The following is a 19877-nucleotide window of genomic DNA, read 5'->3' as shown; positions in this document are numbered from 1 at the left end:
CGCCGATCGCTGGTGGGCGGTGAGGGTTAGGAAGGACCGCATTTGCACGTAACGATTAAGGTGACATATTTGATCCGTGATGTGCGGTATTTTATTTCTTAATCTCGTTTCCATGCCATCTTACATAACGACATTTCGCGTGTGACGTTTTTTCCCCCTTCTTTGGTATACATTGAGAATCGAACAGCGGCATGGCAGTTTCCGTTGCTTTTCCGTTACCTTGGGTTATTTTTATACTGGAGGTGGTATGTTGGTTGAGATGCGGTGCGCGACCGTCAGCCATTAGGTATAAACGGCTGATTTGCCGCTTGGAGTTATTTTAGTTACTTTTTTCTTTTCGTATTTTTTCTCGTTATTTTCCCTCTGCAATGGTGGGTGTCGATTTTAATCGCTGACGGCGCTGAGTGCGTCTTTAGGCTTCCAACTTTCTGCTCCACTCCGTCCATTCCGGCTGTAGTCCCTTCTGATGCCCACTGCAGTTAGGCAGGACAGTGGCAGCAGCGGTGGCCCTGTCACAGCGGCAACTTCACAGACACTCACTGAGGCGGTTGCGATTACTGAAGATTATGTCCGAATGCTAAGGCACACAATTAAGCAGCATGATGCGGAGAAGTTGGCGTTGATTGAGCGAATCGACAGTTGCCTGAAGCCCGAGCAGGCCGAGGCGCAGCGCTTACGATGTGAGGCTGCTCAGAGAGTTGAGGAATTAGGGAAGGTTCAGAGAGAACTTTCAGAAACGCGCTCAATGCTACAGGAAGAGAGGGAACGGGCGAATCGCCTAATGTATGAAAACGTCGCGCTTCACGCGCAGGCGGGGGACGATCGTGCGACGATTGCTGCACTCATGAAGCAAACCGCTGCAGCGAGATCGGGAACTCAGAAGCTTCCAAATCCCACTGCCTCCACCTCACCGACCAGGCGAACTACGTCAAAACGTCGCAGCGGACAGCAAACCATTAGCTTGCGGCAAGCGTGTGCCACCCAGCAGCATGATACCACAGGCGATGAGGACCCGTACACCAGCAACTCAGCAAACGAACTTTCTTCTCCGTCATCTGCCCTCGTGGCTGCTCTCAGAGAGGAGGTTGAGATGCTGAAGTCATTGCTGGACGCGCAGCGAGCCATGCACGAGACCGAGCGAGCGAGCCGACTGCAGGAGGAGCGAGAACTGGAACGTCGGCGGACGGAGATGACGGGTACTCACCTCGCCTCAATTGAACGGCTGCACGGTTTACATCAGGCGAGCCTGGCGGATCTCATCCAGACACGGCACGACATGCGTATTGAGAACCGGGAGTTGCGCGGCACCGTTGAACGGCTCCAGGTAGCCCTTAGCGATGCACTAGCAACTCTGAAGGAAGAGAGGCAGAAACATACCGTCGACCTGCAGAGACAACGAGAGATTGCAGATGAAAATGCTAAGGTGGTCACCGAGCGCCTGCGTCGGCAGCTTCAGGAGCGGAGGGCATTACTAATTACTGAACGCGAGCGGTATGGTGCTCTTCTCGTTCAACGCGGGGCGGAGTTGACGCGGCTGCGGGAGGAACGAACAAAGGACAAAAAGCGGTTGAGAGAGTTAGAGAAGTGGCGACGACTGGAGGTGGAGGGTGTCAATAGCGAAGTGAACCTTATGCGACAGGAGCTTAGGGCAATGCAGAGACGAATGTGGTTCTCCAGTTAGTTCTATCATCTCGTGTGCGGAGCATCAAAGAAAAGGGGTGGGAGCGTTCGCACCATCAACGGTTATTAACAGCTTATGCATGTAAGTTGTTTGGGTCATGTACTAGAATGGCATGAACTGTCACATTAGATGTCACTTAGATGAATGGACTGGGCGCCCTAAAGACTAGGAGGAGGGCGGGGCGAGAGGGTTCCGTTCTGTTCAAAGCGATTTTTGTTGCTTCACCTTTCATTTTTTCCCCCCATTTTCCTGTAATACGCCCTTTGTAGCGTTCATTCTACAGGTATTCACTTCTTTGGGATGATGTTTTGTGCCCCACTGAATTATTTGTATAAGCGTTGTGGAGAAGGATAAAATCAAAGCGTGACTACTGTACATTCCTCTGGTGCCGTGCTTAACTCAACGCTAGTTGGAATGAAAGAGATTCCTCTTTCGCTCTCCTTTACTTTGCACTGTTTTTCCTTGTTTTTGTGTTTCGCTAATCCATCCTTTTTTTTTTGCTGTCTTCCCACTTCTATGTTTGTTCCTTAGGTTGAAGAAGACGGGGACTGAAGAAGGAGGGGTGGCCAAATTACAGCATTGTCGCAGACTCGGAGCGGCCACTAATATCTTATCCCGAAACTTTGCCACACGCGAACGCGATCGCTTTTTTTAGAGCGGAGCGGCGAAAGACACACTTTACGGAAATATCAGCACGGCGTGCACTATCCTTCGCACTAGCGACGATCAAAACGAAACAGGGACAAAGTAAGAAACATATCTCTGTGAGAAAGCGTATCCCTCGTTGAGGTCGTGCAGGCGCAAGCTCGTCCAGTGTGGTTAACAGCAGCAGCAACCTGCTTTTACCCTTTTACGAAGGCCGACTTACCTTTGACCGACCGTCCACACACACACACACGTATATATATATACAGACATACGTATACATATAGCTGGCAGGGAGGCTAAATTTATTTCCTTTTTAAGAAAAGGGGGGGTTAAGTGAGGGAGACGAGTGTGATAGCGAAAGAAAAAAAGAAATAAAAGGAAAAGGTAAGCGGAAGGTAAAGGAGATTAATAACTTAGCGTGTTGCGTATAGAGAGATTCTACTGTTGCTACTGTGCGAGAACCGGAGAGGGAGGGAAAAGGAGGCGAAGTGGAGTAGTCAAGTAGGCGTAAGGGAGAGAAAGTTAATAATAGAGAGTTCAATAAGTAAACACAGTTACGGCCAGCAGTAACGTAATGTTGTCCCGAGCCCCACGACCAAATAACCGCCTCATCGTGGTCTGCAGTTGCATTAAAAATGTGTCGGGGTGGCCATTCTGGAAGTTTCAGCAAATGAGGAAGGTAAAGGGCGTTACCGATCTTTGCATGCTTGCCTTTAACTCCAGTGGTGGGAGCTTTGAAGCAAGTATCACTGGGAGCGACTACACATTGAAGAACTACGAAAATGTTGTTGGCTATCGTCAGGACATGCTTGAAGACTTTCTACAGCGTTGCCACGACCCCGGTCGGAGTTATTTTGTGTACGGTGGTCATGGGATGGGAGATTACCTGGAATTAGAGGAGAACAAACTGGCGTTGCAATGCCATGAGCTCGCCTCCATTCTCGGCAAGCGAAAATTTGAGGCGATGGTCTTTGATTCGTGTTTTATGGCCAGTCTCGAATGCGCTTATCAACTACGCCATAACACACGTTACATTGGGGCCTGTGAGGGTTATGTGTGGGCACCTGACCCCAACCTTGACCAACACGTCTTTAACCAGTACTCTGCCTCTGCTATGAGTCGCTTTAAACATCCAAAAAACATCCTACTTGCCATCCAGAGAGACTACTGCAACAAGTCTCCTCTCGCCGACTTCGCTGTGTTGGATACCACTCATGTGGAGTCGCTCAAGAAGTATGTTGAAGAACATGTGATGCAGCGAGTATACGATCGAGCAACGTTTTACAACAGTGAGCAGCAGCAGAGGTTGAGTAGTATCGCACAGAAAGAATTGCAAAACGCCTATGAGGATATCAAATGTGGAGCCAAGATGCTAGCTGCCGCGCCGTTAACAGCACAGGCGCCCTTATGCACGGCGCTGCGGAGAGATTCGGGGGACCTAATTCCAAAGAAGAAGAAGAGGGAGCCGGCTCGCTTAGCTCTTTTGCGGGCTGCGCATTTTGAACATGCTTTATACCCCTCGGAGGTGGATGACAAGCACATACTCGACCTAAAATCCTATCTGATTGACATGGCGCGTGAGGAGGAGGAGGGAGCCCTTGTTCTACCAAAAGGGAGTGAGTTAATATCAACATCAGGTGCCTGTGGTGCCCTTAAGGGACCGCCACCACGTACCGGTGTTGTGGAGGTTCATGGTAGCCTTCCACCGCGGGAAACACATAATAGCGCACGATACGGGCGAGACAGCCGCCATAAAGGCCTCGACCTATTCCACCGTGTCGTTATTAGTCATAGACAACCCCGTAGAAAGAGCATATACGCTTCGCACTTGGGTGGGCTCTCTTTCCCCGTGTTGGAATACAGCCCATTGTCGAAGCCGCTGCGGGATTGGGAGGGTATGGACAAGAAGGAGTTGTTGCGAAAAGCAAGGGAGTTCCTACGAAAGGGTGTTGTGGAGGGTGTTCAGATGAGTGAGAGTGGAGCCAGCGAATGTGGTGTTAGGGGTGGCAGCAGCAGCATCACCGAAAATAGTGATAGCGTGGCGTCATCCATGGTTTCTCCACAGAATGTGAAGTTGGGAATTGCACCGTCAGCATTAATGCGCGCATCATTGACGACACCATCGTCGGGAGCTCCAGGACAAACCGTGAGCAGTGAGAACGGCTAATGCATAGATGGAGAGAGTTATACGAAGAGGACTATCTTCTGGTGTTGGCATCTCGTCCCAGATGCAAACAGAGGGGGGATACACAGAAATGTTTGTTTTTTTAATCACATTTTTCTTCTTTCGATGAGGTTAGGGAGAGCAACAGAGTTTGACCGTAGTTTATGTCCTTTCCAGTTTGAAACAGCTGAGATTCCTTGCGCCTCACTTTTATTTTATTGATTTCTATTTTTCGACTGTCGGTTTTTTCCTTTCCTCCTTTTACTCTCATTATTACTCTTCTACTTTTCCCGACGTCGCACTGATTTCTTGTATATGGTTGCTGGTCGACTGTTTTCCACACGCTAATACCGGGTAGTGCAGTCGTGGGTGTGTCTTTCCGCTGGCCTTACCCTGCTATGAGTTTCCGTTCACAAAAATTCTGCAGCGGGTGTTGTAATGTAACATTGTACCATTTTTGTTGTTGTTTAGTTTTCCTGTATTCTTTGTTGCGCTCCTTTCTCTCTGTTTTTTTTTGCGTCCGATGGTCACTCTCCTCGTGGTTTCTGTTGCGAAAATTGCCCGTTATGAGGGGATGGGAGGGGAAGAAATTTGCGGGGAGTGACTAATATTAACAGGGAAGGGCGTGACCTTTTTCTGAAAGGAACTGCCAGCGTTGTCTTTACTACATCTGTTATCTCAAGCAATTGCTCTTGGTTCACGCTATTATGCCGTATTCCTTGTTGTTGATTAGCCCCCTTTGTCTTTTGCTGCTCCCTTTTACCTTACCTGACTTGTGTTTAGCTTACTAGAAACGCATGTGGCATTGAGCATTTACATGATGTAGGGGTTGGAGGGTGTGCCTCCCGCTTTTTCGAGAAATGTATAAATGCGCTCACATTTGTGTCTGACCTGCTTGATGTTTAGTGCGCATATGAATACATTCACGTCTGTAGACATGTATTTGCGGAATGAGTGTGTGTGTGTGTGTGTAGCTGAGACGCACCGTAATGCGCGTTGGGGGCATTCGGAGGTGAAATGGTGCTTGATTAATTAAACGTCATGCGCACGGTACCGATGTGCTGCCGTCCATGTCTTCAAGGGGCTCCGAGTGAGGTGTGGTTATTAACCCTCTGAGCGCTTTTACGCAACTGGGAATGGCAGAGGCGTACGTTCCTACTGACACTCCCTCCGTGTTGCTGAGGTGTAGCAGTTTCGTTTACCGCTCTTACTTTTACTTTTTTTTTTTCGTATCCTCTCTTTTTTCGGTCTGTGTACCTGCTTTCACAGGATAGTGACAAAGGTGGAGTTTATGCAACTTCGACATGAATTGAAGTTTGCCGGATACGGCGCGGACAAATCTACTGTTTTGTTACGCGATAATACAGGTGTTACTCACTGCCTGCAGCCAATATGGAAGGGCGAGAAGGTTAAGATATGTGTTGATGGTGTAAACGGCAACGATGGTAGCGGTGCGGAGAGTGATTTTGTGGAATCTGAGTGCAGTGAAAGTTATGTGAGCAGCGCCAGCTCCTGTAGCTACCGTGGCGGAAGTCCTTACGAAAGTAATTTCAGCGGCTGCACGTCTTCTCCACGTATTGGCCGAAGCAACTTGCAAGGGTGCCGGGAAGATGATGCGGTGGCGGGCGTCGGTACGCACGACGGCCAAGACATGACGTCTGTCTCCTTTCCTGTTCACGGTACTTTGCTTTCAATACGAGATCCGGCGCTCACTGGTGGGCTCCTCTTTCAACTTCATTTAGCGGATAAGGAACATACCCCCTACGCTGAGGCTTGCCGCACTGCTGTGGTACTTGGTTACAGCGAACAGGGTGAGGTTTTCCTCCTTCCTGTTCCGAGCCCGTGTATGACAAAAAAACCTTCTTACTACCAAAGTACGCCGCTTCTGCAGCTCTCGCTTTCTGAACTCAGAGAGTACTATTCGTGGGGAGACAATCAACTATTGGAACCTACTTGTGATGATGTGCAGTCTTGGGAGTTACCGCACCTCGGCGGATTTATGGTGCGACCAGCGTTCGAGCACATGTGGCTGGCCACCGTGTTTGCCGTGGCATCTGATCGGTTATATTATTTGTCTGCGTGGTCTGCTTTTGTCCAGTTCGTGGGCGTAGCGTGGGGGCTACCGTGGGTAAGAAAGTTTCCCGTTAATATTCCCGAGGGTGACCCAATCGTCAGCTTCGTAGCACCGCTTGTCGGCTGTAATTGCGGGCGATCACTTCGTGAAGTATATGGACTGCGGGAGTTGAGGCGGCGAGAGCAACAAGGCTCAACAGACGTGGGAACGGTGCCGGTTCCACCAGGGCCCGTCGCAAATGCGGATAGTAGTGGCTGGAGGGAGTTCTTACGGGAACTTCAGGAAGTGGTGGGCGATGCGGTCGCTGATTGGTCGCAACTTCCGGCAGCAGCAGAACACTGCGACTCGAAGGAGACGACCCCACCGACTTCAGCCGCCGTGACGGCTGCTGAGCGACTGCGGGAAGACGATGGTCAATTGACGAGCTCTTATGTTGTGGGAAAGAGGTCTGGTGATGGGGGGTTGCTGAGTGAAGCCTCAGTGGGAGTTGTACCAGCTGTGGAAAGTATGCTGAGGAGCTTTGGCACGGAAGTACAGCAGGATATCGGCAGAAACATTTCTAAAGATACGGGCCTTCCCTCCCCGTTTCTTTTCACTTTGTTTTTGAAGGCTGTGGCGTACTGGAAGTCGAATTTACTAACGGAGGAGCAACAGAGCAGTCAGCCGCTTGCTTTCATCGATTATTACGGCACAAACCCCCATGAGCGGTTCGTTGAAGCAATTGACTTGCTGCGGGTTCATCAAAGTAAGTTTCTTTCGGAGACACGACCGAACGCGCGCTCTTCTGGAAATTACTGTGACCAGTGTGTAGGACCGTGGACTGTGCAACGGATTGTTCGGATGCTTGCTGAGCCTGCAGTGACTAACTGACAATGAAGTACCACTGGCATGACGATGGCGGCGCCTGCCGCCGAAACGAGGAGGAAAACACAAGCCCCCCTTTTCGGGAAAGGGAAGAGAGGTTTCTCCACCTTCGATGCACCAGAGGGGAGCGCCCGGGAATATGAAGCGACGGCGTTTGCTTATTCTTTTCCCACCGGGGACGGTCGTACAGGTGCGTGTGGGCAGCACTTCACGATAAACTGATATCCGTTGCGTTAGACGTGGATCCTTACCTGTTCCTATTCTTTTTGGTCTTCAGTTAATTGTGAAGAATGGTAACCAACATACCGTGACCAGGTCTACATGTTGTTACCCCCTTCCCCTTTATTCTCATGTGTTGTATCCTCATTTTCTTTTAGGTCCATCGCTCTCTTTTTTGCTGGTAAGTACGCAGCGGTGACGCAGGTACATCCGTTTCAAGGTGCATATCCACTATAAACTGTAGATTTTGGGAGTCAAAATGTTCGGTGGGTCTAAATCGGACTTGATAATGTCACCTCCGCCTCACCCCAAGGCGAACATGCTAGACCTTTACATGACACGTTACGATTATGACTACAATCGAGACATCGATCCGAGCGGCCAAGGAGAGAAAAAATCAAATTTCACCGTGAGCGGCGAAGTTCGGAACCGACCCATATTTCGAGCAGGAGCTCAAACCGGTGGCGAGGGAACAACTTACCGCTCCCACTACGTAAAACACGATGTAGAAGGGAAAGACTTCCGTGACATCCTGCAGTCGTGCTGCCGGGCAGGTGAGCCGGAAACCGCTTTTGTGCACGGGCGCTCAACTCATGTAATGGGGTGCTCAACTGGCGACGGAGTTCCCCCGAACACAACATACAAAACAGATTATGTTTATAATGGTCGGTCGATCGGTGGAGAACCACAACTGTACGCGGGCGCCAAGGCAACTGCTTTCAGCCCTAACTTACTGGCAATCCCTCCGACAGAGGAGGAATTGCGCAAGATGGCGGAAGTGGCCCCCAAAATAACATCCATCGAGTCGCTCGCACCGAAACCAAAGCCAAGTTTGGAGGGACTACCAGCAAATAAGGAAGATTTGTTGGCTTCGCGCCGCCCGCAATTAACAACAGGGGGGCATCCGACTGATTACTACTGCACTTCATGGGTGTATGGGGATAAAAGTCTTGTTTACCCGTCTCAACTTCCATGTGGACTTACAAACTCCCAGAACGGCCATCTAATAGGGACAATACAGAATAAGGCTGAACTGTTAGCCCTTCTTGCCGGTAGGAAGAAGGCGGCGGCCAAGGCTACTAATCCTATGCCCGATACAACGAATCCCATTGCGATCGATAAAGCGGCTCAGCCCTATTGTGGAGTAACCCGGCGACTCGAGAATGAAGGTCATGTGAAGATGAGCATGTATAAGAGCAACTACATCGATCAAGCGGTGCTTCCCGAGCTTCCAGACGCCGCGGTACAGGCCGGAAACCACGATCCGAACGACGAGAGTGACCCCACCAACCGCCGTGCCGCAACGACAAACGCGGGAACGCTGACAAAGCGCATGCACAGGTTGGGTACACTTCGTAATTCACACGGATATGTGCACAAACAGAGGGCACTGGACTCGGATATTGATCTGCAAACCTGGAGGCGGATGAGGATAATCGAAAAGCGTATTGATGTTGATAAAGCCGATCCTCACCGCCACAAATTGAATCACCGCGCACATCAATGAACGCTGATCCCGCTCCCGCGGAGGGGAGAAACAAACATTAGTTAACACTATCCGCTTGTGTGGACGTGTGTGTGCCTTGAGGCTTTCACCGATCTGTTGTAGACGAGTCCGGCAAAGTTTTTGTATCGCATCACCGTTGTGCAACTGCCTGAGCGGTGTATCGATACGTGGTCTTGGGTATGGTGGCAAAGTTTGTGTGTTTGTGTGTGGTGAGGGCATCGTTTTATCTTGTTTTCTTATTTTGCTTTATTTTTGTCATGTAAATAGTTTGTTTTTGTGATTTATTTCCTGCCACTGACGCCTTTCGTGATACCTTCCGGTTTTCCGTATTCCCGTTGTGCTGCAGCCGCTTGTACCAGATGTATTACATATATAATGAAATATATATATATTTGTGTTGGACGCGATATCTTCGCTGCGATGGCAGCGGCATACTGCAAGGAATGCAATAATGCTGTCGAGAAGAGGAGAAATTGTGTTGGGGGGAAGAATGAATGTGACTTCATCCGCCTTTGCGTTTTTTCATATTCACCCTTGCACATGTGGCCTATTTTCCTGTCAAATGTTATCATCGGCGGGGCATTCCGTCTTTGTTTTCCTTTCTTATTCCCTCACGTTAGTTCTTCGTGTTCTGCGTTGCGGTCTCTCACTGTGTACCTGTCAAAGCGTTCTGTGTCTTCGAGGAGAGAGGGTGGGAAGGGGCACATGCGGCCAAATCAACAGAAAAAATATTTATGCTTGCAGCTTCATGTATAAAAATCTTTACGCCTTGCCCGTTGTTTCCTTATTCTCGCCACTGGTTGTCAAGTAAATAGTTGTGCCTCGTCACAATGACGACTTTAGAAAAGCGGATCGAAGAAGCGAGTGGCCTTATCTACCGTGCCCGCGCAGAGGAAACTCCTGATGGAAACCCACTTGTGGCCGCAAGGAATTACATTGCCGCAATGGAGATCATCACGAATATATGCAAAGATGTTAGCCCAGAAAGTGACAATGATAAAGATCGCTTTTTTCTTTTTCAAGTAAGACAACGAATGGAGGTGTACCAAAAGCGAGTACAACTACTACTGTCTGTAGCTGCGGAGATGGGCTTAGACGACATACCGGAGCACGTCGGCAATACGGTTCTTGACTCGCCACCACACGCTGGTGACAGAACTGGTGCTGCTGATTTCGAGAATCCGGCAGTCCCTTCAACAGCACCGACGTCAGTCCCACCCCCCGCGTGCGCCGACGGTTTCGGGGAAAATGTTCCCCCCTTGGAGTATTTTTTTTCTCAACAACCGCAGGCGCCCACCAGACCACACCCAGAGGAAACGGAATCGGTTGAAGCCCTTCTCGGGCAGTTCTCATTCGATGAGGTCAAGAAAGAGTGAGCTTTATTCCACAAGGCAAAAACCACAGGGGTGAAAGGGATACGTGTTTCCTTCACCTCGTTGCTTTCGTGAAACAACGTTAGCGGGAACTTATGATATCGCTATGTTCGTCATCGTTTTCCCCGTGCAGGCGTCGGTTCCCGACTTCCCACAACTGAGTTCCATCGAGGAACTATGTCCATTTGCACAACTCGCGACACCTCCTCTCCTACGTATTCTGGTTTTGGGAACAAGTTGTTGCGAGTGTTTCATTATTACCCACAACTGAAATTTACTCATAGTTGCTTCACTTACCGCGAGACTCTTTGCCAGAGTTAGTGCACTTGGTCAATATACTGTAACACTGTCCCGTATTTTTCATCCTTTTAAGACGCTTTTTTCACACTTCGCCATGGCGACCATCGGGACCTACAATGAGGAAGGCGTGAACGTGGACCTGTACATTCCGCGCAAATGCCACGCGACGAACAGCCTCATTACCTCGTTCGATCACTCTGCTGTGCAGATTGCCATTGCAAATGTCGATCCGAACGGTGTGATTGATGGTACGACGACTACGCTTTGCATCGCTGGTTACCTTCGCTGCCAGGGTGAGTCGGATCATGCCATCAATCACCTAGCAATCGCTAAGGGTATTGTCCGCATCAAGACTGGCAAGAAACCTCGCGCCAAGAAAACCAAGAACCTGAAGGTTGCCTCAGGTGCCCGCACTCAGCAGAAGGGTGGCCGTAACGCGGCTGGTCAAACTAAGGGTGCTGCCCAGCGTGGAGCTGCACAGAAGCCCACTGGCCGTCCACAGCAGGCACAACGACAGGGAGGGAGGCCCGCCAGAACTGAGGAGGGCAACCGTCAACGCCAGGGTCAACAGAGGCAGAAACCGCAGCAGCAACAACAACAACGGCAGCAGCAGCAGCAGCAGCGCGGCGGTGACAGGAGGGCACCTCAGGGTCGTAGCGGGAAAGCTGCACCTCAACGGAAGTGATGCTTTTTAGGTTGGACCTGAACCATCATTTATTTGAGGTTTCCCAAAGGATCACCCCTTTGTGCATATCTTCACATCTTTTCTGTGGCGCTCTCGCCATGTCTATTTGGCAAGGGCAAAACAGCGGGATGCGAAACGCCGGGGGGAGACCAATAAGGAGAGCGATGCCCACCAAACAGATAAAATTTTTTCTCTCGGCTTAATTTCTTCTGGCAACAGCATTTTATTTTCACTTTATATCTACCTGCCAAGGCGTCGTACTCCGCAGTCCATCTCACTTCACTTAGACGGTAAGGTGGACCCGGACATCAGTACGAGAGACGAACGCTGCATTCGCCTGCACGGGCTGCAAAACACTCATTATCACTGTTCAACTTCTTTTTTTCTTCCTTTTCCCTTTCCTTCTCTGTTCTTTTGTTCTTGCGGCCAACGGGCTATTGCTTTTTTCTTTAGGAGGGCCTCTGATTCCCCCGTGCAATGTCTGCTAATGCTTGGCGGCCTCTGAATGCAGCGTCGAAGCATTCCCAGTTTTCCATGGATCTCTTTGACCAATGGCGAGCGGAGCAGAGGGAGGCGATTGCAGATCGGGGGAGTGACCCCGATCCCGCTGTTGAGGAGGCGCACAATAACTTCATGCTGAGACAGAACCTTAACGCATATATTTGTTACAAGCAACTCGATGAATACACAGCGTGCCTCGAGAAGCATAATCTGATAGAACATGGTGATGATCGCCGTGAAATTAACACGAGGAACAGCATAAACGAAAAGAAATGCCGCGCTACGCACAATGCCTACGTAGGGTGCATGGGGTCGCGGCTTAACCATGAAACTTTGCTACAAAATGCTGCACTCCACTCCAGTTGTGCTTCGCACCACGTGTCCCTCATGGAATGCTACAATACAAACCGGGAGGTTGAGACAAGTACGGAAGTGCCCCAATGTGTGCCATTTTATCGCCGCTTGATACGGTGTGGTCTGAATCACCTATGGAATGACTATTGGCGTGCACTGACGAACTTCGGAGAGGCGGAGGACTATCACTTGTACGAGCTTTCTAGGGATGAGAACAAGAAGCAGGAGTTTTTACGTGCCATTACTTCTTCTGTGGAGGAACAGCGGAATTACCTTCGCACCCGGCGGGAACAGGAGAAGGGTTATTTTCTTTCAAATCCAAGTGATCAAGTTAAGGGCGACACGAAGGGTTAGTGGTGCGCGTTGTTGCACAGTTTCGTCCATTGTGAGCGATGTGTGCAAGTGCACATTTACTTTTGTGGGGTTAATGCAATTCTCATTTACTGTGCTTATATTGTGTGTGTGTGACCTTTGATTTATTCGTGTTATGTACTGTCTTTTGTCAACCTTCTTTATGTTCGTTGAAGCAATTCTTCATTAAAGGGGAAGTTCCTCGTGGAAGGCAATGGAGATTGCTATAGTTGCTGCACATAACCTGAAGGCACTTGCGGACCTGGGCGGTTTGAGTGCAACAGTATCCCAGCCAACAAAGTGCCTGGAGGAGACTCCTTCGGGTTTGTTACCGATGCGTGTCCGAAGTTCCTCAGTGAGTGGTTACAAACGGTGCCGTCTTGTGGCTCGCTTCCTATCTAGAAGCACGGAGAACGGTTGCTCACTTCCCTCTCAGAACTTCAACTCTACAGGTGGAGGGAATCGATGTGGGATGGCAAATCTTCCTCTCGTTTGCCTCCTTCCACTTGGTAGGGATCCCAGGGAGAACAGTGGAGTAATACAGTTTGAAGGGGAGCTGCTGGGTTCATTTCTCTCGCGTCGGCACTGTGTCGTGCAACTCGCTGGTCGAGAACCGCTGCGTGGTTCACCGGACGCGGGGTTGTGGTGTGCTCTTAGCGTCCGTGATTGTGGAAGTAAAAATGGAACATTTGTGAACGGCAAGCGCTTGGCAACTGGGGATACATCACCTTCAGTACTCTTCGATCCCTCCTCTGGAACATCGTGGAAGCAGCCGCTTCTTACGATAGAGTTTGGCCCTGGCTCTAAACTGGGTGCGGAAGAGTCGCTTTCGAGTGATCAACTACTTTTACGTTTCCACGTATTCGCACGCTGCCTATGTGAAGGGGAACACATTCAACGCATCCAGCAGTTGTTGTGTTGTCTCCCAACTGCAATGGATTACCTGCCGACACCGCCGTTCGTTTCTTCCCCTTGCAGTTTGGCGGAAAGTGCCAACACGGAGGCGAAGGGTGAGGGTGAGGCCTCGAGTATGGGCTCTCCCGCTGTCGCCCCATTGAAAGACAACGGTGATGTCAATACGCGTGCTGTAGGATCCGCGGAACGTGCTTCGAATACCGATAAACCTGTGGTCAACATTCATTGTTCCCCAAGTGGTACATCTGGAAAGGTCACCCGATCACAGTCACCGATAGTTATAAAGAGGAGGAGAGTCGGAGGTGGCAGCCTTGCGTCAAGCCAAAGGGCGAGATTTGATGGGAATTCAGCGGCTTGCAGTGGTGAGGGTGGACGGAGTCGAGGCATGAAAGGGGGCGGTGAACGCGCTTTGCCATCACGTACTCCATCCCATGGAGAGGCACCCGATGCTTTAAAGCGGGATTCTGTCAAAAGGGAACCCACTCGGACCTCATTGGAGGGTTGGGACGACATTTTCCTTTCCGCTGATGTGAACGAGCAGGACGTTGTGTTGCCTAGGAGTGGCACAGCAAGGTCTGGCCAACTGGTACCGGATAACGGAAGCTGTGGGATAGCTGACTTCTTTTTCCCCTTCGAACTGCCGGGACTGACGGCAGTGAAGAAAGGCATAAAACGGAAACGTGCGGCTGGCAGGTGAGGCTCCCTTGAGGAGTTTGAGCGTTGAGCATGGTAGGTGACGAAACCCTCTTTTAAAGGGACTAACAATAATGCCTCTGGTTTCATCAACCTCTTCTGTGTCAGGAATATGATGATGGCGAGGGTATAGTGGCTCCATGTCATCCGTTCCTCATATTCGCTTTTATTTTTGCGCGCTCCCACGCTGAATGTTCTGAGGGGGAGGTTGTGGATGGGAGGAAGAAGGACTGGAGTGTTGGAGTTGTGCCTGCAAAAGGTTTTGCCCATTGGGTGGTGGTACCACTGGTGAGTCTGTCGGTACGTCCAAGTTTAAAAGTATTGGGAGTGCGGTACACAATGCATTGGTACCGGTTGTAGTGTGTTAAATAGTTTTTTTTAAACCTTGAAGGTATTTCACATGGGTACCGAATGCCTGAGTGGGGTTCCCTTTCATAGCTCTTGCATGCTTGGATGGTTTTCCAACGGCGGCGAGAGTCGTGAACCAGGTGTGGCAATGTATGCAGCAAACGTTCGTGCGTTTTGGTACGCGTGCAGGGAGAAAGTTGTGTGTACGTGTGGTGCGGGGTTGTCTCGTAGATGTGCGTCGTTGGGAGTTACCTCTCCAATCCCCCGCCTCTTGGTGATTGCCCGGACATGCGGAAGCGAACGTGTGGGGCGGGGTGTAAATTCTAAATGTGTTGGATTTGAGTTTGTTCAATATTTCCGTCGGGGGTAAGTCGTGTTGCTACAACAACAGCAGTGCACTACGTGTGCACGTGGAACTGGAGGCCCGTTCACTCTTTTTCATTTCTTTTTTAAAGTTTTCCCGTGCAAAGCGTACTTGCATCTCAGTGTTTGCTACCTTTTTAGTGAAGGGTTCCTTGACTATTCTCTCATGCGGATTGCTGTGTGTACCACTTCGACACTGATACGACAAAACACTCGTGGAGGAGAGTGTTTCATTGGATAGTTCCAAATCTTCTCAATGTTGTCTGCCAGTGCTCAACACCCTGTTCTTTCCTTATTGCCACCCGTCTCTATCGAATTCTACCCCTCCTTCATTCAACTCTTGCTATTATAAACTCCACCACGCGAAGTGTGACGTGACAACCTATTAAGCACCCAGTGGGTGAGTTATCGCATTTTTGTTGTGTTCAGAGTAGAACGGTTGGAGTTTCATACCTGAAGTGGTGATCCACCGCTGGGGTACTCGTGTGTGTGTGTGTGTCACGTGTGCGGGCATATCTAAGTTTGCTTGTAAACACATAGTTCGTAGGAGAGTTACAAGTTTTTAGTTCCATGAGCCTCAAGGACTGTGGTGTGATGTCGCAGTGGGAAGGGGAGTGGCCGTGGCTCAGGCACAGCGTATCATCGGTGAGAAAGTACGTGTGGGCGGCTGCTGCTTATCTCGGTCCGGCACTGAATGTCTCAGGTCACGTAGCAACCGCTAAGCTCTACGCCGAGCAAGCCGACCGCTTCGTCGCCGTGCCCGTATCGGCGGTGGGTGAAACGGTGCGTACGAAGCAGTGGGTTATTCCCTCTTTAGGCATCGGTGCGGCAAGCGCATTCATTACAGCGAAGAGCGCGTCGTGGGGGACTTACCGCGCGATGCGTAACGGCGGCGTTACTGCTGTTGCACTGACGGTGTTGCTGTTTCCTCGTGAAATAATTTCTTGGGCAGATGCCTCACTACCTTTTAGGGTGCAACATCCGAAGGCAGACATCGAGGATGATTGAGAGTTACGCCTCGCTTAGTGCCGTATATTTTTTCCCCCTTTTTACTCCAAACTTACTACTGTGTAGGGGGATGTATAAAGGGGAGAGGTGCACCGGTGGTGAGGGCTCTAGTAGAGAAGATAAATTGGATGAAAACAAGCCATGCTCCTCCTTTTCCCATTTGTTCTCCCGTGCACTGAATTAGCCCACGTCGACTTTTTTTTTTCTCGTGCGTACCTTAGATACTAGCCGTTTTGTCCTTTACCTCCCGTTCTTGCGTTATCTTGTTTTTCTCTTTTTCCCCTCTTTCGGTGACCGCCAGGAAACTCCAAGTAGTAGGAGAGTTCATTCGTAACGAGGCGTGTGTCGGTCCAGAGGAATTGTACCGCTTCGTCATCACTAACTTCTAAGTGAGTGTGTAGATTAGATTGCAGACATCTTTACCGATGTCTCTAGTAGGAGACGTACTTCAACGAGTGCGAGTGCATGCTGCCCAGCGTCGCCTGCGTCTCAATGACTTCTTCACCGATTTCGACAAGTTGAACTCTGGCCGTATCACAGCAGGGCAGTTGCGTCGGGCACTTGCCGTTAATAACATACCGGTCAGCGATGAAGAGTTTGATGCAATTACCGATGCCTTTGCAGCTCCATACACTCATGGGGGCTCAGGCGAAGTGACACCACGTGGTGCCGGGTCTCTTGTGAGTTATACGAACTTCCTTCAGGCGCTGCAGGCAGAGGAACCGCCTCCGGAGTTGCTCACCACGTTGAAGCGCAAGCCAAATTCGCTGTCGGATGCAGAGGAGGCGCAGTTGCGCGCCGCCATGCAATCGATCCGTGATATCTCTCGGGTGCGCGGGCTCCAGTTGCGTAAATGCTTTGAAGATTTTGACCATTTCCGAAGCGGTAAGGTATCGGCCTCGGTGTTTCGTCGCTGCATTCCGTTTGAAGGACTGCGTGAGGAGGTAATTAAGCTATTCATTAAGAAGTATAAGAATGAGGACGGGGATGTTTTGTACTCTGCATGGTGCAATGACATCGAGGATAAGCCCCAAGAAATGAGTCAACATTCGCCCACCGCTGCTCCACTGAAGAACTTTTTGCGGAGCCGAAGCGGCTTTCACACCGTTGATGGTTTGCTGCGCATGTTGCGAGAACAATTCTCTATGTATCACTTGCGCTGTGACGATTACCTGCGTGACTATGATCACTTCAAGACGGGCTTTGTCACTGCACCCCAGTTTGAGTCTGCCCTCGGCCAGCTCCGCCTTGTTGACGCAAAACTTACTGCGGAGAACATAGCGATGCTCACGCGAGCGTATGCCGATGAATCAACCTTGGTTGAAAAGCCAGGAATGGATGAGAATCCTTTCGTGCGTGTGAATTATGTTCAGTTCCTTGCTGACACCAACCCGCGGCACACGGAGGCTGACGGCGGTTCAGCGAACTATTTGGCACAAACAAGGGCGCCCGGGCAGTTCATCGATGCAACGAATCAACAAGAGCAGCAACAGACGGAGGCGGTGTTGCGGAAGGTGCGGCAGATTATTCGTTCTAACCGTATTCATCTGGTTCCAACTATGCATGATTTCGACCGCGCACGGAAGGGTATCTACGAGCACCGCACATGCACTGCTTCCCGCTTTATTCGCTCGCTGGCAACTCACAAAATTTTTCTGAAGCCGGAAGAGATCGAGCTTCTCGTGAGGCGGTATTCCATTCGCGCTCCCGACGGCGGCCCCGCCGATGAGGTAAATTACTTCCAGTTCGTCATGGACGTAGATGAAGTGAAATGGGACACGGGGGCGTCGCGGATTTTAAACTCTTCTGCTATGGCAGAGCTGCAAAAGAGTGTTGAGCTGTCGCGGCCACTTCCTGCCGACACGGTAGTGAATGTGTTGGTGAAGATTGCAATGCAGGCGGAGGAACGTCACCTGCGTGTGAGTGAGTTCTTCTTTGACTTTGATCCGCTTCGCGGCGGGACTGTGCAAACGGACAAGTTCATAGTTGCTCTCGGTATCGCCGGTGTGAAGTTGCATCCCAGTGAGGCGGACCTGCTGAAGAAGGAATACGCCTCCACAAAGGTGCGGGATCACGTTGACACGAACCGCTTCATCGCTGATATCGGGCAGGTAGCGCCGTCGGCTGTGCCTTCCGTTTCCACCAGATATGATTTTACTGCATCCCGTAGTGCAAAGGGCGAGGCGGCTATTACGCTAAAGGAAACGATCCAGAACCCCGATGATAAGCTTACTGCTGCTGAACTTGAGGAGCTTGGACGACTGCGTGCTCGACTTTCCCACGACGTGAGCTCACACCAGGCTCTCCTGCTACCCTTCTTTGCAGACTTTGACCGGTTCCACCGGGCGAAGATTACCCGAACAAACTTCCAGCAGGGACTTGCCCGCCATCGCTTTGCCCTGACGGCAGCGGAGATTGATCTACTGTCTCGTTACTACGCGGCGGCGGATGACAAGGAGTCCATCGAATACAGGCGTTTTGTTGGGGACATTGGCCTAGGCGAGTTGGCTGTAGGTGAATTTCAAAAGACTATCAACGGCAACGGTGCAACCTTCACAGCGTCACTTCCAGCATCCACATGCGCCGGCAGCACACAACGAAACGTTGGGGATGAGGAAAAGTTTCTGGATGAGGTGCTGCTGAAGATCTGTTACTTTCTTCAAGAGCGCAAACCGAGACTCGCGGAGTTTTTCCCAGACGGTGATGAATTGCGGCACCGGCATGTAACAAACTCACGATTTAGGCACTGCTTGTCTATTCTCGGTATCGAGCTTACGGAGGAGGAACTGAGGGTGCTCGAAATCTCTTTTGCTCATCCGGAGATGGAAAATCATGTGGACTACCCCACCTTCCTGGCAGTGGTGACACATATGTTGCAAAACATTACACGGCGGATGGGGCCACAGCAACGGAACGACAGTGGAAGCGCCACAACCTTTACTGCTTACGCGGTCGCTGGGAATTCCGAAAATCTTCCCCACATTGCAGCCGCCCCACCGGCGGAAAAGGCGACAGAAGAAGGTGATAAATCTTTCCATGCATCTGTGATGGATAGGGTGCGCCGTACCCTCGCCTCTCGGCGATCCGTCTCGCTTCCTGCGTTCAGGCAATACGACAGGGCTCGTAAGGGGTTTGTAAAGGAGGGACAATTTTTTGCAACGCTTATGTCTCTCGGTGTACAGCTGAGTCCTGCACAGGCAGATGTGCTTCGCAAAACCTACAGCATAGGAGGTGGGGAGATGGGTTACGTTCATTTTTCAGCTGCGGTTGATGATCCGCGTTTTGAATAATTGTTTAACGTCACCGCCTTTCGTTATGGGGGCGCCCCTGAAGGAGGGAGGGAGGAGGAGGTTTTGCCTTTTGGAAGGCAGGAATGGAAAGGAGGCGGAGGAGTGGGGAATAAATTTGGTGTAGTCGTAGCACCTTGAGGGATCTGGTTGTTCTTTTTACTGTTGCGTTGTGTTTTCCTTTTCTTTTTTTTATTTTCAACCAAAATAACTCCTCCCTTGATCACAGGTGCGCTGGTGGTACCGTGTAGTTAGCGTACGGCTTTTTCGAATGTAACCTCAAATGTATTCTGCCATTATTGTTATTGTTGTTAACACTTGGTTTTGTTCACCATGCCGAACTGCGGAACTACCATTACTGAGAAACACTGTCTATGTTACAATGCGTGCAGCGCAACTAGAGGTGCAGCAGGATGTACACTGAATTTGAATGTATATGCTTAAGCAGCGGAAAGGCCTACTAGAGGTAAGCCCATGGCGCCTACCAAAAAGAAAAACAAAAAAAAGGAACAGCTAAACTAGAGAGAAGAGCGTGGAAAAGA

General features: G+C 50.4%; 10 protein-coding genes across 10 annotated transcripts; all 10 read left to right on the top strand.

Annotated features, from left to right (window-relative positions):
- Positions 1–466: 466 nt before the first annotated feature.
- On the top strand, positions 467–1681 carry TEOVI_000233100 (uncharacterized protein; the record flags this gene model as incomplete). Its single annotated transcript, XM_067225422.1, has 1 exon — positions 467–1681. One exon carries the CDS (start codon positions 467–469, stop codon positions 1679–1681), a length of 1215 nt encoding a protein of 404 aa, XP_067081523.1.
- Positions 1682–2903: 1222 nt separating this feature from the next.
- On the top strand, positions 2904–4496 carry TEOVI_000233000 (PUF nine target 1; the record flags this gene model as incomplete). Its single annotated transcript, XM_067225421.1, has 1 exon — positions 2904–4496. The coding sequence occupies one exon, from the start codon at positions 2904–2906 to the stop codon at positions 4494–4496; it is 1593 nt and encodes a 530-aa protein (XP_067081522.1).
- Positions 4497–5784: 1288 nt separating this feature from the next.
- On the top strand, positions 5785–7437 carry TEOVI_000232900 (uncharacterized protein; the record flags this gene model as incomplete). The annotated part of the gene is made up of 1 exon (XM_067225420.1): positions 5785–7437. The coding sequence occupies one exon, from the start codon at positions 5785–5787 to the stop codon at positions 7435–7437; it is 1653 nt and encodes a 550-aa protein (XP_067081521.1).
- Positions 7438–7909: 472 nt separating this feature from the next.
- Positions 7910–9157, top strand: TEOVI_000232800 (uncharacterized protein; the record flags this gene model as incomplete). Its single annotated transcript, XM_067225419.1, has 1 exon — positions 7910–9157. The coding sequence occupies one exon, from the start codon at positions 7910–7912 to the stop codon at positions 9155–9157; it is 1248 nt and encodes a 415-aa protein (XP_067081520.1).
- Positions 9158–9987: 830 nt separating this feature from the next.
- TEOVI_000232700 (uncharacterized protein) lies at positions 9988–10533 on the top strand (the record flags this gene model as incomplete). The annotated part of the gene is made up of 1 exon (XM_067225418.1): positions 9988–10533. The coding sequence occupies one exon, from the start codon at positions 9988–9990 to the stop codon at positions 10531–10533; it is 546 nt and encodes a 181-aa protein (XP_067081519.1).
- Positions 10534–10924: 391 nt separating this feature from the next.
- TEOVI_000232600 (40S ribosomal protein S21, putative) lies at positions 10925–11515 on the top strand (the record flags this gene model as incomplete). The annotated part of the gene is made up of 1 exon (XM_067225417.1): positions 10925–11515. One exon carries the CDS (start codon positions 10925–10927, stop codon positions 11513–11515), a length of 591 nt encoding a protein of 196 aa, XP_067081518.1.
- A 477-nt stretch (positions 11516–11992) lies between these two features.
- On the top strand, positions 11993–12724 carry TEOVI_000232500 (uncharacterized protein; the record flags this gene model as incomplete). The annotated part of the gene is made up of 1 exon (XM_067225416.1): positions 11993–12724. The coding sequence occupies one exon, from the start codon at positions 11993–11995 to the stop codon at positions 12722–12724; it is 732 nt and encodes a 243-aa protein (XP_067081517.1).
- A 211-nt stretch (positions 12725–12935) lies between these two features.
- Positions 12936–14333, top strand: TEOVI_000232400 (FHA domain containing protein, putative; the record flags this gene model as incomplete). The annotated part of the gene is made up of 1 exon (XM_067225415.1): positions 12936–14333. The coding sequence occupies one exon, from the start codon at positions 12936–12938 to the stop codon at positions 14331–14333; it is 1398 nt and encodes a 465-aa protein (XP_067081516.1).
- A 1277-nt stretch (positions 14334–15610) lies between these two features.
- On the top strand, positions 15611–16048 carry TEOVI_000232300 (uncharacterized protein; the record flags this gene model as incomplete). The annotated part of the gene is made up of 1 exon (XM_067225414.1): positions 15611–16048. The coding sequence occupies one exon, from the start codon at positions 15611–15613 to the stop codon at positions 16046–16048; it is 438 nt and encodes a 145-aa protein (XP_067081515.1).
- A 425-nt stretch (positions 16049–16473) lies between these two features.
- Positions 16474–19338, top strand: TEOVI_000232200 (EF-hand domain containing protein, putative; the record flags this gene model as incomplete). Its single annotated transcript, XM_067225413.1, has 1 exon — positions 16474–19338. The coding sequence occupies one exon, from the start codon at positions 16474–16476 to the stop codon at positions 19336–19338; it is 2865 nt and encodes a 954-aa protein (XP_067081514.1).
- Between the last annotated feature and the right edge of the window lie 539 nt (positions 19339–19877).

This window comes from Trypanosoma equiperdum (genome assembly GCF_001457755.1).
Source record: "Trypanosoma equiperdum strain OVI genome assembly, contig: ctg_549, whole genome shotgun sequence".
Classification (NCBI taxonomy): domain Eukaryota; phylum Euglenozoa; class Kinetoplastea; order Trypanosomatida; family Trypanosomatidae; genus Trypanosoma; species Trypanosoma equiperdum.
This window is presented reverse-complemented; position numbering and strand designations above follow the sequence as displayed.